At 37.6% G+C, this 18,114-nt stretch overlaps 1 protein-coding gene across 4 annotated transcripts in view; it reads right to left on the bottom strand.

Annotated features, from left to right (window-relative positions):
- Nucleotides 1–373: 373 nt before the first annotated feature.
- Nucleotides 374–18,114, bottom strand: part of LOC104331828 (synaptotagmin-9) — a 72,554-nt gene continuing 54,813 nt past the window's right edge. Inside the window, exons 4-8 of one of the 4 annotated variants that reach the window (XM_075426005.1) lie at nucleotides 8,758–8,878; nucleotides 7,531–7,702; nucleotides 6,752–6,881; nucleotides 6,018–6,174; nucleotides 4,858–4,943 (exon numbers count right to left, since the gene is read on the bottom strand). In XM_075426005.1, the coding sequence (XP_075282120.1) occupies nucleotides 6,067–6,174; nucleotides 6,752–6,881; nucleotides 7,531–7,702; nucleotides 8,758–8,878 (531 nt within the window). In that variant the 3' untranslated portion in view covers nucleotides 4,858–4,943; nucleotides 6,018–6,066. Of the gene's footprint in view, nucleotides 4,944–6,017; nucleotides 6,175–6,751; nucleotides 6,882–7,530; nucleotides 7,703–8,757; nucleotides 8,879–18,114 lie in introns of those variants that run through there. The other 3 variants (XM_075426006.1, XM_075426007.1, XM_075426008.1) reach the window with 3 other exon arrangements.

The following is an 18,114-nucleotide window of genomic DNA, read 5'->3' as shown; positions in this document are numbered from 1 at the left end:
TATATGAGATTCATGTTTGATATCTCTAAAAATCTTTCTATAATGATGATTGTGGCCATGGGATGAAATAAGAGGAGGTTTCAATATCCAAACTCCCAAATTATGTTTGAGTACTGTAAAGTAACTGTCATGTTAACAGCTTTGTCTCTCTGGTTTCACTGAGTTGGTTGATGGTTGAGTCATCATCCCTGGAGATGTTCAAAAAAACGTGTAGCTGTGGCACTTTGGGATATGGTTTAGTAGGCATGGTGGTGTTGGACTGATGGTTGGACTTCATGACCTTAGAAGTCTTTTCCAGTGTATGATTCTATGATTTATTTTATCAAAACACAACATCTATGGAGAAGAAATGAGTTCAAACATTTCCAAAGTGTTTGCTGTCTTTCTGAATAATGAATTGAACTTTAATGTACTAAATACAAAATAGTAATAAATTACAATTGCACAATTCCTTACAGAGTTTTTATTAAGATCAAAACTTATTTGTTCAGACTAGATTTATATAAATAAATCACAGTACATTTTTACTTGTGTTTAGAAGATTGTAATACATATTATAAAATTAAGAAATTTTTGTCCCTCAAATCCACTGCGAAAGTAATCATGCATTATTTCTACGAAACAAACAAAATGCCCACCTAATTGAGAGAGCCTTGATACAGGTATGGCTCTACTCTCCAAAATTAGACATGAAACATAGAGATACCAGGACTATTTATTGAACAAGAAATAATAAAGCATAGTACAATGTTCATGTGTTATTAAAAACAGAAGTATACCAAAACAACACACCTCTCTTCACGCACCCTTGCAATGGGTATTAAAAATGACAGCTGGCCAGCATGCAACTGAGTAAAACATTCCAGTTTTACAATGTCTACATTTGAGCAAAAGAAGGAGGAACTAAAAAACCCAGACAAAACAAACAAACAAACAAACAAACAAACAAACAGCCCAGATGCTTACAAGTCCTCATGTCATCTTCCCCTCTGTGCCATGTGTGCTGTGTTCCGTCAGCAGTTGAGGCATGTCCTGATGATATCTTTCCTGAACAGTATCCGTCACTGCCATCTGGATTAGTGCACTCTACGGACCTTCAAGGAGATGGAGGTCCTTTCAGAGAACTGCAGGACCCTGCAGAACTTCCACCTGTAGTTCCTTGCCCAACCCACTGTATTGGAAATTAACTGTAAACGCAGCTCTTAAAACTACTCCGCCCTGAATATGCAGTGCCCTTACAGGACAATTTACACCCTGCACAGCTTGCTTCATTGTAAGGCTGTCACTTCAGAACAGAATTATGGTTGCAAGCAAGGCCTTGCACTAATTACAGCAAGACTCAAGGCGACGCTGTTACGAAGTGTGTCCTGCTGCCATTTTTCCCAGCACAGAGGGCTTCTATTAAATTCTGCAGTATTGTGGATTACTTTCTCTACATGTTTTTTCCTTGTACATAAGAAAGACATTGTTTTCTCACTTGATACTGAGATGCTATCATTTGACAATGCACTGTTCTAAAGGGAAAAAAGCATTTAATTGATGACACTTTAGACTGTGTCACCTAGTTATGTTTTTTCACTTCTTTCTGTTCAAACAAAATGCATTAACAGTAAAGTAATTTCAGATAGATTTCTAACTGGGTCAAACATTTTTTCAACAGAATTTCCAATCCTCTTTTTTCCCTTCTCATTTATTGTTTGTTTCTTTTAAACTAAAAGAGAGTTTGCAGCTATTTCTTTTCAATGGCAAATAGGTCCCCTCAGTGCTCTAATGTTGCCAAGTGATAAACATGTAAATATGTCTCTTGTGCCTCTGACTTTGGGTGCTCATGTGAAAATAGCTACATATGATATTTGGTGTTTAAAAACACACAAATGAAAGCAAACCAAACCAACCAAACAAAAAAAGAACAAAACCAACAAAAAAACTCTCCAACAACTATCCCCTCAAGCCAAGAAGGGTGGACTAAAATAACCTTTGTGTTAGCACAGAAAGCTGAAGCATGCATTGACTGGTAGGAACAGTTTGAGCACTGAGTCTTTTATACTATAATTTTGCTTTCTGTTCTGCTAGTCCATGCTTCCCCAGATTGATATGCATGTGTGTTTGTCCACTGCCAGGATTATTTACAGGGAAACATGAAACAAAAGAGAACAGAATGCTTTTAATGTCTTGTGATTTCAGTGGAAAAAGATAAAGAAATATTTCAGCACTCTACTCTGGGAGGATTCTGCTGTGAGTATTTTCACATGGGAATATCACACAACTGCCCACTATACTGTGCCTCAGTGTCAGTAGCTTGGAAGGCTCTCCCATTGACACTGCTTTTTTATAAAAAAGCATCTGAAATGGTGGTTTGTTATGGAAAACTAAATGTAACAGTTTAATAGAACATTGTTAATGAGTGAAATGGGATTAAAATCTTGCTGAGATGCATTTCTAAGGGACTTCCTTTTGTATTTCAGAATTACAATACTTGTCATACATTGTTAATTATGCATTCATAGGAAATAAGAAAACAAATGAGGGTTGTGGGTTTGGAATTATTCTTGTGAGCGTTCTACTAATTTACCTCTGAGAATCATAGTTCAGAAAAGAAAAAATGAACAGTATTGGGGATCATAGTTTTCTCTGGATTTCCAGGTCATCTTGCAGCTAGTCGTATTATTGTACTACAGTCCAAAGACAGCAGCAGTGTACTGGGCCACCAGAACAATATCATGAAAATATTCCAGGTGTAGGGAACATCATTGGTTTAGTGGAGTATAAAGGTGACGAGTGAAATATCCAAATATAGAAAATAACTATCATTCCATATACGCACTGCTATGATAAAGCAGATATTTGTAAAAAGCACATAGTAATGCCACAGCCTGAGTAACAGTTTGCAAGTCATGAGTCAGTAACAACTAGGAGAATTTAATAAAAAATTAGGTTTTCTTCCTCATCCTTTGAGGTGTGCTGGATTCCACTTTAAATGCTCACTGACATAGGTTTTTTTTTTTTTAATAGAACTGTGTTCAAAATCATTTTCTTGATGCCAGACCTTTGAGCATGAAAAAAACTGAGGATGGTATTAAAACCATAATCCACTGGCAATTGCAATGATATTACTTTTCAGTTGATGCCCCTTTGAGTTTCTAGATACAAGTCTTAGTAAGGCTTCTGCACTCTTCCATGGACACAAAATGAGTCTGCTGCACAATTGTAGAACATTGTATTGTATCACTGCCCTGCTGATACAAAGCTTCAGTTGTAAGTGTAGTGAAATAGTTTTGCCAGGGCAACTTTATATTTGTATTTTTCATTCTTCTGGAAATGCTCAGTTGCCCATCTGAAATTCCACTTGGGCAGGTTTTGAAGCAGTGTTTAGTTTGCCAGGGGTGTCCTTGTATGTGGTAGCTGTATTCTCCATAGCATGGCATGAGATTTTTGAAAACCATGGTACTTACAGGACTGCTGCAGCACACATTTACAACAAATACAAGATTTCCTGCAAGTGCCAAGCTGTGCTTCACCCATTAGCAATTCTGATTTTCTGGAAGATCCTCAATTGACAGGTTATAAAACTAATTTTTCAGATTTTGGATCAAAATTTCAAATATTTTCTTCAATCTGTGCATGCGTATTTGTGTCAGCAAAATTGCAAACCCAGAATGCTTGGTGAGCGTTCCACACATACAAAATATGAAGCAATGTGTGTGCACATAAACTTATCCGAACTGTATATAAAGACAATGGGTCCCTATCTGTAAGTATGTAGCAGGCAACTAGATTGTATAAAATACCCGTACTTTGCACTTGTATTTAAAAAAAAAAAAAATTCCCCATGTAAAAACTTGAATCAAATTCTCTCTAGCAGTCTGAAGGCAGAGAGAACTCCATGCATGACTAAATAAGTGGCAAAATTTACGACAGGGGCTCTTGTTCTGCGGCATAGCTTTCATCATGTGAAAGAGTTCTGTGCTTTGATCATTTTTATAATGGTCAGAATTTGTCAGCATTTACAATATACCATTATGTGACATAGCCCTGTTATTTCTACTACAAATAATAAAGACAGACTTCACAGGCACTAAGTATTTGGAACAGTGTTTCCAAATGACATTGGGGTGTGGGGCGTGTGCACACGCACGCACCTGTGTGTGCTTGCGTGTATGACAGAGCATAGCCGCCTGTGATATGCTTCCAATGCTTTGCAGTCTCATGGACACAATGAAGAAACATTGACTGGAAAATCATCTACAAAGGTTGAGGACTAACAGCCTCCATGTTATACAGATGGTTATCTTGTTTCTAAAAGAACATACTGTCATTACAAATACCATATGCATCTTGTTCTCACCCAACAGAACTTTTTTCCAGTTTTTCAGATTTGAAGGATTTCTGAAAAGAACCTTATTAATTTGTTTTCCTGTAAGGTGAAAGGAGGCACCAACTGAGACTGAGGACACAACTTGTCATCAAAAAATAAATCTGATGACAATCATTCTTGAAAAACAATTATTTAGAAAACTATCCATTCACAATACTGCACGTTTTTTGCAAATACAAGAACCATATTCGCTGCTGCTTCCCGTATTTGTTGCTTTTCATTACTATAATGTTGCTTGTAAAACCTGGGTTATTCTAATGAACAGGAATTATGACTTGAATTTGGGTAATGTTTACAACCATACAAATAATCTATCAGTAGCAAGAGTGTCAGCTGGAGAATTACAGCTACAAGTGGATAACATTACGCTACTTGAAACCAATAGCTCTTCACACAGTAGAAGACTGAGGGTCCTATTCAGCAAATATTCAGGGTCCTATGGCTGTGGCCACAGAGGTTCCAGAAGCTCTCGCTGAGTCTAATCCTGATTCAGGAACCAAAATGATATGCTGTGTATATATTTCTCTGCACAGCCTGGATGCGCTGGACACCCTCCCCCACTTGATTCCTGGGAAGGAAAAAAATATGTCTCTGTTTAGCTCAGTGACATGAAAAGCAATCCACAGTAATGAAATCTAAAGAAGTTAGCCAGGCATGTATGAAAAGAACAGGATGCCTGTAAAAGGGAAGAGCTGTCAAAACCTAATTGTGGGCTCTGGCTGTAATAAAATTTATCAAAGAGGGAAGACAGGTTGGATGTAAGGATGCAGACAACTTCTGCTAAGAGACACTTCTTGTATTCTGGGAAATAGTAACCATTACACTACTCGTCACATGCTTTGTCAAGCCGTTCCTTATCAATGCTTGGCTACAGATGAGAGCAGGTGATGTGTTTTCTAAACCCAGCTCCCAAATGCCCAGGTAGGCATTTAAAGTGTGGCACTTCAGCCAGCAGCTAGCTTGTCATTGAGGGCACAAACATAGAGGCAGAGCTCCCTCACTTTGCTCGATCTTCTCTCACAGCGTACTTGCACGTTGGCAGCACCCATGCTCTGAAAAGGCATGATGCGTTCCCACTGCAACAGAGCCTGTGAGCACTCAGAGGTCTCCCTGCTGAAACTGTGTTGCTGTGGTCCCCATGCACCAGTAAAAGCAACTGCTTATGGACACAGGGCAATACTGTTGTATTTTTGCCATTTTGAGACATCTTCTTGTTGCCTGACAATTGTTTACGGAACTGCCTAGGGTTAGTGCTTACAACCAAGTAGGTAAAGTCCTCAGCTGCATTCTAGTAGCATGGCTGCACTCTAATGCATAAAGTATACTCAGAGAGGCTGCAAAGTGTCTGCCTCTGTCTTTTAGGTGCTTAAGGCATTATTTGCGGCTAGATATTCTACGGTGGTCTTTCCTGTCTTTCAGCATTGGAGGTAACATTATGGCTGTTTATAAACATAGTAGTCTCTTTAGACTGGGATTACTGCCTGACTTTAGCCAGTGACAGCAACAATAAAAGTAAGTCATGGTAACTCTTAGGAAGCAATTTAGTTACACCTTTGATGAATTTTTGTGTCTCTTGAATCAAGATTAGCATTCCCTGTGTTTGGGAGAGGATTAGACAGAGGGATTAAAAGGACATCTTTACCCCACTGGACTCTCTGGAATAGCCCCTGAGGATATGGCTAAGAAAGAGTTCAACAGGAATGCCAAATTTCTGCTGAATAGGTTAAAAGGGTGAGGAAGCCTCTTCGGCAGCCATCCAAGCGCAGAAGACCTGCATAACATTTCTGCTGAATAGGGCCCTAAAGACAAAAAACAAAACAAAACAAAACAAAAAAAACATAGGAACCTTGAAAAGCTTTTCTGATTGTGTGGCTTCTTATCAACGCCTCAGATCTCCAGAGACACTTAAACATTTTGTTTTCAGTGCAGTTAGGCATCCCTTGACATGTGCTAGTGGCATGGATGATATGCTCTTACAAGAGAATAAGTCAAATAAGGTTGTTATATATATATATAAAATATGTCTTGGTTGTTCTGTAAACAAGGTCCATTTCTTTATATTAATTATCAGTGAAAGTTACCCAAGATGCTACTTAAAAAACAAAACCAAACCCTTAATCCAATGTATAATGTTTGGTGTTTTCATGTATATATTAAAGCCATTAATTATTTTCTGTTGCCCTAAACTTGAAAGGAGCAGATGTAACTTGTCTGTTATGTTTGACTTCAAATATTGGTGTTTCCAAGCTCTTTTCTAGGGTTTAGCGCATGCATGTGGATCTTGGTTTTGTTCATAAAATTTTATCCGACTTCTGATGCTATATGGAAGAGTTTTCACAATTACAGTAATAGGGAAGCAAGAAATAAAAGTCTTACCTCTGCAAGAGGATGCCAGTGAGCAATGGGTTTCCGAGGGTATGAGAGCATTTCGTTCCAGTGGTCGCGACCTAGACTTTCTGCATCGTTGCCTACTTGACATACTCCAATGACCTCATTGTGACCTACACTGTGAAAATGTTCCATAATATTTTTTTTCTTAAAATTTTACCTTTAGAATCACACCATTTACATATATCATTAGAAACATCAATCACAGATTTTTCGAATTAATTCTTGCCTGAAAAATGTAACAAACTATAAAATACATAGGTTTGCTCTTTGCTTTCCCCACTAATCAGAATAATTTAGTATTTTCCCCATTATTGCATATACTGTGTGTCTGTGCATTTGTTTCTTATTTTTGCATGAAGAATGTGAAAAGTTCTTTGCTTGTGTTCTTTAATTAGTTGCAAATACAAGTAAACTCTAGGCCACAATTTTAGAAATGGAGGCGTGTGTCTAAGGGTTTAGCGTAATTGTGCACAAACAGAACATCAGTGTGTGGACTGTCTGATTATATGTTCAGTTATTTCCATTCTGGTAAGCATATTTGCAGCTTAGTTATGTCAGTAATGGATGCAAATCTGTATTTTAAAATTTAGAAAGGAAATTCTGCCTGGCAATACAAGAAATTTTAGTCTTCTACCAAAGTCAACGTGATATTAATTTCCGATTTATTGGGAAAAAAATGATAACTTTGGTTCTGGAAGCAAATCTACTGTGCAAGATCTTATAAGCCAATAGATGATGTTATTTTACAGCTACAGGTATCTCACCGGTCATAATCCATAACAGCTATCGACAAGTTAATTTGGTCAATGTTTTCTGGAGGGACGTCAAACACTATGGCTTCATTGTAAACAGGATTAAGGGTATTCCTCTTGGTGGAAGTTTTTCTTTTCTTTAGTCGCCTTCCTTCACACATTAAAGAAACCTTCACGTAGGGATCTGTGTGAATCATAAGAACAACGTTGGTTTTCTTTTGTTGTTTTTAAGCAAACATAAATGGAAAGTGAAGGGAGCAGCCTTCTTGTATGCCCACACCTGCTTGCAGAATGAGTCACCTGGACCTGACAGGAATTTGAGCTTCTCTATTACCAGGGAATGCCTGGGAGGCAGTGGAGCTTTGAAACCTTTACCTGGTTCACTGCTTATAATGAAGAATTTAGGATCAAGAAGCTCCTTGTTGTGTACCGACTTCTCAACGGGTATTAAAATATCCACTGAACTGTGTTATACATGACTGTTTTATACAACAGCCTGTGTATCAGCCTATTTATAACAGCCTTATTACTTGTACAGATTTGTAGGACAGACAGAAGATGACAATATTTTACATAGTGGGATTTACTGATGTATAGTTAAATATAATTCAAAGTGTAACAATTAGTGGTTTATATTTCTCAAGAGAACGACAATTATTTTTAAACTCCTGAATATAGTAAAAAAAGCTATTTCTTTGCAGCTCCTTTCTGGGAGCTCTACAACTCCCTGCTAGTATCGAGAAGTCATCTATGAACTCATATTTACATTAGTTTCTTGTTATCATCATCAAATTTTGAAAGCGTTGCTGAAAGGAGACGGACGATCACTGTTTTGTCCATATGCTAACAACAGTAGAATTGGCTCAGTGGCTCCTGGAGACTGCCAGAGAGGGTCAGTCTGCCTCTGTGCCGTAGCCGTAACAAATAGTCTGCTGTACAACAAATTCCCAGTGTCACGAATGCAGGTTGCCCAACTTGTGCTATTCTGAATCACAGTGGCTTTAGAAATAATTATCTTGCTGTCTTTTTAAGAGCAGATTATTTTAAACTGTTGGTTACAACAGAACAAACTAAAATATGTTATTTACTTATCAGAAACTCCTGTACACAGGTAACTCAAGACCTTGCAGTATAAGAACCTTCTTCTCAAAATCATTCTCGGAATTGAAAGTGCTGAGTTCTGTGACTCAGGTGAAAAATGGGACAGAAATCCACATTAAGCACTAAATTCTTTCCTACCTGATGCTCCTGTGATATCCATCGCCTTTAAATTTCTTGCCTTTATTATTGTAATAGTTAGTCTACCAGCTGTTGGAAGGTAGCAGAGTGAAAACATCAGGTCACCAAGATCCACATTATCCTGTTCCAAGGAAAGAGAGACAATATGAAGCAATAATAACAATTTTCCCTACCCATAACAGGAGCTACAGAGAAAGCATACCTTTGGGGATCTACAGTTACACAAGCAAAGGCTGAACTCTCATTCTGAAACATTTCTGAAAAAAATAGACGATCACCTGCATACAAGATTCAGGTCACTACATTTGTTGCTATATGACCAAAGTTTGCAAGTGTAAATGTGGTCTCCAAGCAGTCAGTCCTTGGAGATGAAACACATTTAAGTGACAAGGTACAGGATGAGGCACTGGAATACCTTTGTTCTATTTTATGCTTTGCAGTGATTTGCGGGTATCATTGACAAGTCGCAAAAGATCTCTGTGCCCTTCCTTTGGTCTGCAGAAGGACACCCACAGAGTGGTTCACAGAAAGAACACTGGTTAATCAGGGCAAGGTTTTATGCAGCTTTCTAGCTTCCATAAACTCAAGTGTGATAGGAGTGAAGTCTCTATGTTAATGGGGCAGTCTCCACCAGAAGCAGAGTAATAATATTTCTTCCTGTGCCTTGCGCAGACGACTAAGATCCCTCAGGTCCACCTGCTTCATTGATAGAATGATTTACAACCCTTTCCTTTGTCAATGGTATTGGGGTTTCAGAAAGATCGTAAAAACGAGCAAACCCCGTTTGCAGTCACAAAGCATCTTTTTGCTAAAAAGGAAATCCAGCTCTTTTAAAAAAATATGGTGAATAAAGGATTGTAGTAAATGATTTCTGGAATTTGATTTGCATTTTTTTGACTGAGCAGTGAACTGGTATTTTTATAGACCCATCTCCTGTAACCTAATATTTCATTCTTGACTGAAAAAAGTTATCCAGCAAGTTGAAAGCTACATTTTAGGTTTTACAGGGGAGGGAAATACAGCTGTTGTGCAACATGTGTATCTTGTGCACTTAGCTTTGTGCAATAGCTTCTCTGCTTTCCCAGATTGGCTCCTTCTGTGTCAGTCACCAAAAAATGAAGGATGGTGGATGACATAGGCAAGTGAAAATACCTTGAAACAACACCTCACAGCTTAGTGTTTGTCTCTGAGCTAGCTGCTCTACAGATCAATGCCCACAGCCTATGCAGTCACTTCATGTAGCTTCATGAGTTAGCAGGGGAGACATGCAGGACAAAAAGATTTGCTGTCACACAGCTTTAGAAAAATGTTATATTGGAAGGGATTTCTACAGGTCCATTTGGTCCAAACCCTTGTTCAAGAGAGGCATCTTCACTTTAGCTCTTCTCAGCTCATGAAAGGAAGTAAAATCATGTACATTCATTCAGAAACAGGTCTTTTCCTTGTGCTGTTATTGGCAAGAGCTGCTGTCAAAGAATGAAAAAGCTGATATTATGGGCCCTGTGTCAGTAATAACTAGCTTTTAACCCTGATTTGACTTCATCAACTATCATGTTTCCCATTCTAAAGATCAGTGTTTTGTGGTAGCTGTAAAGCTAATAAAGGTTGTGACAATATCAAGATAGCTCATGTGACTCACCCTGTTTTGTGTCTCTTGATGGATCATACTTGGAAGCAGGCCTGCTGCAACAAACGCTGTGTCACTGACCCACTCTGACTGTGGGAGGATCAAAGTGCTGTTTGAGAAGGTGATGCTGTAAGAAGTCCTACAGGCTAAAATGATGTCAGCACATCCAAGAGAAATTCCTCTTGGCTAACACCTGCACTTAACATTGCAGGAGGAATAACTGATCTCTGAAATTTTCCCAGTGGTCAGCTGGAGCTTGATAACTACAACCTGGGGAACAGGAAGCAAAGATTTCACTTATCCTTCCCATTCTGAGGAAGAAAAACTTCCAAAATTTAAGTGTTCAGCTTCCCCAGCTCTGAGGTATTGAGATTTGTAGCTGTGGAATTCTTTCTCATGCTTCTAACCACACAACTCTGAGGGGAGCAGAATTTCATAAGCCAGCTTTTGGCAATTTGGGGAATTTGTCACTCTGGCAAACTTTGATTGAGAGGCTATTTCACATGAATTGCTCACAAACTTTTAGGAGAAGATAGATTCATTGAATCACTCATTTTTCTCTGACCATAAAGAAGCCAGTCAGGCATCTGGTTTTTTAACTGTGTATCTTGTTATTCTTAGATATTGTCAACCACATCAAAATCATTCTGTATTCAACTCCAGCGCTCCATTTGGTGACTAGGTAATTCATTACGTGAGTACTGTAAATGCTTTACTGCTACTACCAAACACAAGAGTTTCCATTCCACACTTGATCATCCTGAATGAACATTTTAAAACCTTTTATCAGTTCTTATCAAGAAGTTAATAGGTAAAAGAATCACTATACAATTGTTTTAGATACAGATTCCAAGAAACATGTAATGCCTCCGCATAAATGAACTCCTTTGGAAAGAAAAGATCACTTGCATTGAATACAGTATTAGGAATTATGCCATAATATACTTATCCACAAACTTTGTCTTGCCTTTGAAAAGTAATCTTGACCTATAGTGCAGTGTATTTTTTATCAAATGCTACAATAACAGAAATATTTTGTTAATGCTTTTCCAAAAATTACACCAGGCATCATACAGAAAAACATCGTGAAAGTGGAAACAGAGCCTGCAATTTCTTCAGTCTTTTCCAGTTCTAGAAGTTGTAGGTTTTGGAGCAATAGATCACAGATGATTGTGAAATTCAGTCTGTTCATAAGCCAGTGCGAGTAATTAAAGGAAAGCTTGCAGGCAGAACCAGGAAGGAGACATACTTCTTGGCATGCAAATCCTTCTCTGAGTCTGAAAAACAAGCCCTGTCTTCTCACACTTTCATTTTGATTTGTAGGGAATTAACTACTACTCTGTAACACTGGTTACTTGTAAATGTTATCTTAATTTTGAAAGACAGATTTTCTAACAGTGAGCCTTTCCCAGTGCCCTGGCTGTTCCACCCTGCTTACCTCTATTTTCTGTAACCGAAGGGCAACATTCTTAAGAGTTTCAAACATTGTAAATTTTGCTGTTGGGGCTTCAAGGTTCAACTCAATGAGGGAATGTTCTTCAAAGAGTACCGCAAACTGTGACTGCACCACAGAATCTGCATCTGTCTGGGTAACTGCAGTGGAACAGGCAACATGCTCTGACTGGAGGTCAGGGCCTTACTATAAATTCAGTTTCTTAACAGAACCAAGGTCTATGTAACAGAGCACAGACAGGATTATTGCACACCTTAACTAGTTTAAAATCACTGAGCCACATGGCTTAAGCAATGGATTGTCACTAAAGGTGTACTGTATTATCAAGAAATAGCTTTAAGGAGAAGAATTAAGCATAGAGGGTAGGATCTTCTGCAAGGAATATGCTTCTGTTTGAATTGAGTACTTAGGTGTTACTATGTATGCCTGACAAAATGTGGCGATATAAATATTACACTGCCAGAGACATTTTTAAGTTCCTGCTTAGGAAAAATTTTCCTAATATTGTTGTTATCAAGTCATGCATTTTGTAAACTCCAAATTTGTGTCTAACTTTATTTAGTGTGGTAGTAATACCATACTGTGCAAGTTACAGTGCAACCAGGACAGCCCTAATATAACCAGACCAAAAGGCTGGTTAATATTAACATAAAAAAAATACTCAAAAGATAATTAAATTACAATAATAATTTATTTATAGGAGTAAGGCCTGTATTAGTTTTATTTTGGTCCTGTTCAGCAGGAAAGTTGTTGCAAAGAACTGAACAAATATGCTGTGACAAACATACCTAAGTTCCAAGCTCCTCTCCCATTGTCCTCAAAAACCCATCCACAATCAGAGGAAGAAAGCACTGCCTCCATTTTTAATCTGTAACTTGCTCATTCCTGTATTCTGAAAAAAGGCAGAAAAAGATTGCCATCTGCTTTGCTCTTCCAGTGCTCCAGGCTTCAGGCTTGGGGTGATGGCTGAGTACCTTGATGTTGTTAGCTGCGCCTTGCAGTGAGCCGAACAACCTGTCTGATGGCTGCTTCTGATAGTCCTGCCTAGATTTGTGTCAGAATCCTTGTTCTGTTAATGCACTCCTTTATTCAACGGGGCAACAGCATGAAATTTTTTCCTTAAAAACCTGCGGGATTTAGATGTATCCAATACTGGGTAAGCAGTCAGCTGGAGAGTTCAAATCAGAGGTGTGAATCACAAAGTTTGCCTCAAAACTGTATCTTCATAAAGGGAATGAATCCCATATTGGAACCTTAAGATAAATAAGAACCTTTCATTGCTGTTAGGAGCATGGAGATATGACCTCCCTCATATTATGCTTCCTCCTTGTTCCATTTCTGGTGGAAATATTTGATATATCATGAAAATAATATTAGGTTCATAATTTTCAGTGGCTTCTAATGAAAGGTTTATTGTTCCTGCTTTTCCCAGAAAATATTTCTGCTTTCCCCCCTGTAAAACTAACACACTGACAATATACCCTTTAAAATGCTGAATTCAAATAGTAATGTTAATAGCTTGTTAGTCTATAGTCACACAGTATTCACAGATTTTAAAATTATTAATTTCGTTAGAGTATATTAGCATATTAAATATGTATCAGCACATTAAACAGGGAGATGTGTAATCCTAAAGAGGACTGCAATGATGGGCCCTTAAATGGCTTCACCTTTGATTCCTTGGAGGCTGCATTAAGAAGCTCAGGCTGGATCAAACCTTCTCAGTGAAACCTGGTAGTTATCTGGTAGTTAGGGGGCTTCTGATAAATGGTGATGACATTTGGGATCAGATTTCTCCAGTGGATGGGTTATTCCTTCTCATATATACATCTGGGTGCAGAGAATGGGTGTGTAAGATCATGCAAAACAGGCAGCAAGGATGGAAGGAAACAAGACAAATTATAGGTTACAACTTCTGCCTTTGCCTCTGGTCTAGAAGAAAATATGCTGTCCTTGACTTAGGCAATCATAAGTTTGTGACCGTTTCTTCAGAAACTTGGATTTTGTGTTTCTGGAGCAGACAAGCTGTGATAGGCCTGCTATCCCGCAGTGCCTGTGCCACTCTAATTAAAGCATATGTCTCAATTATACCACGTTCCTCATTTCTCCATCTATAAAAAGACAGACGCTACTTTTTTACTTTTCTGGTATGTTGTAAAAATAACACTAATTATGGATTGTGAGGTGCTCACACGTATTTTTATGCATCTCATCAACTTGCCATTAATGAAAGTGCTTACAGGCAGCGATGCCTTTGCTTATTTCTTTTGCAGTTGTTAACTGTTGAAAGAGGTTTTCAAGGCACTAGTGATTTTAGAGATTTTCTAAATGCTTTTTGCTATGTCAGAGCTGTACAGTTCAGGCAATGGTAACTTTGCATACTACCTCCTTACACTCCTTATACTCCTAAGCAGCTATACATGTCTCTGAAAAGTCACTGGAAAAAAGAAAAATAGTAGAGGTTTCATGAAATGAGAGAATATAATTCAAGCTTCTGAAACACAGAAAGGATTAATTACAAGTATTTAATTAAATTACCTCTTTTTTTTTTCCTTCTAGCTGAGAAGCATTAGTTGTATTTTAAACAACAACAACAAAAATCTTCCTAGTTATTTCATAATATTTACTGGAATAATGGAATTATATTTTTGTAATGCAAGGAAAATTTTACTGTACATCATTGTAATATTTGATAATGTGGGATTTTGAACTTTGCAGGGAATTACTTTAGAGGAGGTTCACTGCTAAACTGAGGATAATTTAAGTATACTAGATATATCTGTTGTGTCTAAATGAATTAAAATTACTTTAAGAAGTGCTAACTGCTTTTTGAGCAAGACATTTACTAAATTATTCATCTGTGTTGAGAAGTCTGGATTCAGATCTGAGTGAGCCACGATACTAATTAAGTTCAGGTACATGTCCAGGACACAAATATTATGCAAATACCATACTATACAAATTTGAGACTCTAATCTGTTTGAAAATGATTGTAAATCTAAAGTATCTCACATGATAAACTCACGAAGTTAGCTCTACATTTTTTATTATTTCATCATAGATTTACAGTTATATGTATGAGAAATGTATATTGAGAAAAACTCTTTAGAAATGTTTAATTTTAATTAAATTTGCATGTGACTAGAAGAGTGCCAGCTGCCTTCTCATTACACATTTTAAGATGAACAGAGAAGATATGACTGGAAAATTCTATTTTCATGACATCTTAAATCTAAGAAATGAACTCGAGTAAAGCAGGCATTTATTAATGCCTCAGTGAAACTGTATCCACGGAGATATGATTAAGTAAAGTTTGTGGAAAATGGGAATGGCCTATCTTTTACAATTATTCTTTCAATATATCAACGTCAGGCTACATTTCATGTTTCAAATTAATTTGCAGATTGTACTATTTTCTCAGTGTGATTCCATTTTCTGCATTTCATTGTCTTTATTTCTCTTATTCATGATTTTCTCAAAAAATGAAATAAGTAAAGAAGCTTTTAGAGTGAAAATGAGTGTGAATTCACTTACTAGGAAAGAACATCAAAAACCAGTTCTGAAGCTTGTTTTCACTACAGTGAAAGAAATATAGTGAAGAAATATAAGAAGGCTGAAGTGTTTGCATGTAACTCACTCTGGATTTTATACTGCTTTGGGTACACAATATGATTTTCATGTTAAGTCACAGGCTGGCTATCAACTTGCATGCCTATACAATTGTACGAAGTGTGTATATAGAAGCTAGTCTGACAAGATGCACAAAAGGCAGGATAAGAAAGGGCACCTTTGAATCCCTACTACTCTCTCCATGGGCTTGGCTGTGGCACAGCATTTGCTACTTAGCACGCATTGATAAAAATGCTGAACCTGAGAGATTCTTGCATAACCAATACAGTGAAAATTATCTTCAGCTAAAGAATTTAAGCTAAAAAAAACCTTACAAGGGGGAAAGAAAGCTGTTAGGCCAGCCAGACAACAGAAGGTGTTTTGTGTGCAACTTAAAAAAAATAAATCCTCTGACAACTAAGTTCAACTTCAGTTTTGCTGCTTACCTAAGTATGTAGCTTGATTTTTCTCTATTAGGATTTGTATTAGTAATGCCAAGATGATACCACAACAGAGTTTCTATTACCTTTTCTCTGAGGTATTCTGGAGCACCTTATACTCAGACAGACGTCTTGCCCAACAGACTAATTCTGAGTACCAGAACTTTGTGCTGTACTTCGCAGGGACTGAAAGGAGTAGGAATCCTTCCTGCAGACTGGGTTGTAGAGAGCTACTATGGTTATCAACTCAGGGAGTGTATGTTCTTATTTTAACTTACTCATAGTTTTGCCTAGCATCTTGGCAACTTCTGTATACAGACAGTATCAAAAGTAAAGCATCCAGCAGACACCATATCCTCCGTCTCTGCTTCAGAGCCTGGAGATCTTTTGATGTAGATTTTTTTTTTTTTTCTCTCCTGTTTTGATCATCTTTGTGTCATGACTACTTTTCTTTAAGGCAGGCTGCATAAGGAGGATCCTCCAGACGTGACATTGTGTTGTGTCAGTCAGTCAAGATATCTTATAATGTGGGTAGTTGGAGTCAAAGGATTAGCCTTTCACCTTCATATATTTCAGAACAAATCCAGTTAATGTCTTTGAGAAGAACAGACACATAACTTGCCCTTGCCACAATGTCCTTAGTAAGTGAAGGACAGAAGCCTTTTCCTGTAGGCAGTCAATGTACTTACCTCTCTAAAGACCCAACATCTCCATTGTCATAATTTATATCCTATAAATAGAATGGCAGTGATTAACTGAAACTGCCTTTTCAATCGGTTAACTGCATATTGTTCTCGGATATCTGAATGCATTTACAGAATATATTTGGTTTTACTGCGTCACTTAAGATTTTATTGATAAATTATTCTGTAATAAGATACTTACTTTAGAAAAGCCTCCATTCAGTAAAGCTAAGCTTCATACACATACTTATTTTTAAATGTATGTTTAAATCCTATACATTTTACTGTCTTTGAATCCTTTACATGGATTTTCAATTCCCAACAACTAAAGTGCTTTGCTGAATCTGGGCCTAAGAGTGAATCTAATGAATTATCTTGTAGCTACTGAAATAGAGATAATATCTTAATTTGTTCCAAACTAAATTGATGAACTGAAGAGATAGTCTGAATTGAGCTAATTAAAATTAGTAGAGACATGATTGGAAAAGCTGGAGTACTTGTCCTGTTTATATATGTGTGGCTGTGTCAAAATTGATTTCACAGGAAAAATAGAAATGAGGAATTCTGAAAATGAAACTTCTGTAGAAAGTTAATATAAGTAATTTTTAACTTCCTCATCAATTATTAAGGGGAGGAAAGAGTGTGTCCAGAGAGTTGTTTCTGAAGGCTTGCTAGGTGGCATTGTCGGTCAGAGAAATAAGTTATTTAAAGTTTAAGTTTCTCCTTGCAAGTTAAACCATGCCTCTGAAAACTGTTTTCTTGAATTGTTACTGCTTTATGCAACTCTTCTATGATGTGTTGCTTTCTACAAAATACAAAGTTCAGTACAAACTTAATAATAGAAAAAAGTCTGCCTTGACTCTTCTTTTCCAGGCATTGCAGGCTGCCTTTCATCATCTTGATTCTTACTGGGAGGCAGGGGGTGTTTGCGTATGTGTGTGGAGGATAACGAACGCCAGAGAGCTAGAGAAGATAACTGCATCTTCCTGATCTAATATTTAAACATGCAAATGTCATAACCTGTAAGATATGAGTTTACAAGTGAGGTACTGTGGACAGATTTGCTCCTCCTTTTCCTCCAGTGCATCCCACTTCAGTGTATCCCACCTCGTCACTGTGCACAGGTTGCCACCTTTGGTATTGTGCTTCAAAAGTCTTTTGAAAGGGAAGCCTCTTGAGGGTGGGTTTGATTTCATGATGCTAAAGCTTTAAAGGAGAGTACTCTCGCACAGAGCCGACTCAAACCTTTCTCTCTGCAGAGAAGGTAGTGGTGCTTCAGAAATGTTGACATGCTTGGGAACAGCAATGAAATGTAAATTGCTCTACATAGGAATAGATGTTTGGAGGGCAACTGTTTACTCGAGAGGAAATGAAAGGGAGAGCTTCAGCTGGGAAACATAAGAGTTTTGATGTTAGGTGAAGATGGTAAAAATGGAAGCACAAGTAGGTCAGGCAGACAGGGGATGCCTCACAGAGGGAAGTTTCACAAAACAATCTAACAATGTAATCTGGAAAAATGGGCAGTAGTTTCCCAAAGTAAGGACC

The sequence above is a fragment of the Opisthocomus hoazin genome, chromosome 7 (assembly GCF_030867145.1).
Source record: "Opisthocomus hoazin isolate bOpiHoa1 chromosome 7, bOpiHoa1.hap1, whole genome shotgun sequence".
Lineage (NCBI taxonomy): Eukaryota > Metazoa > Chordata > Aves > Opisthocomiformes > Opisthocomidae > Opisthocomus > Opisthocomus hoazin.
This window is presented reverse-complemented; position numbering and strand designations above follow the sequence as displayed.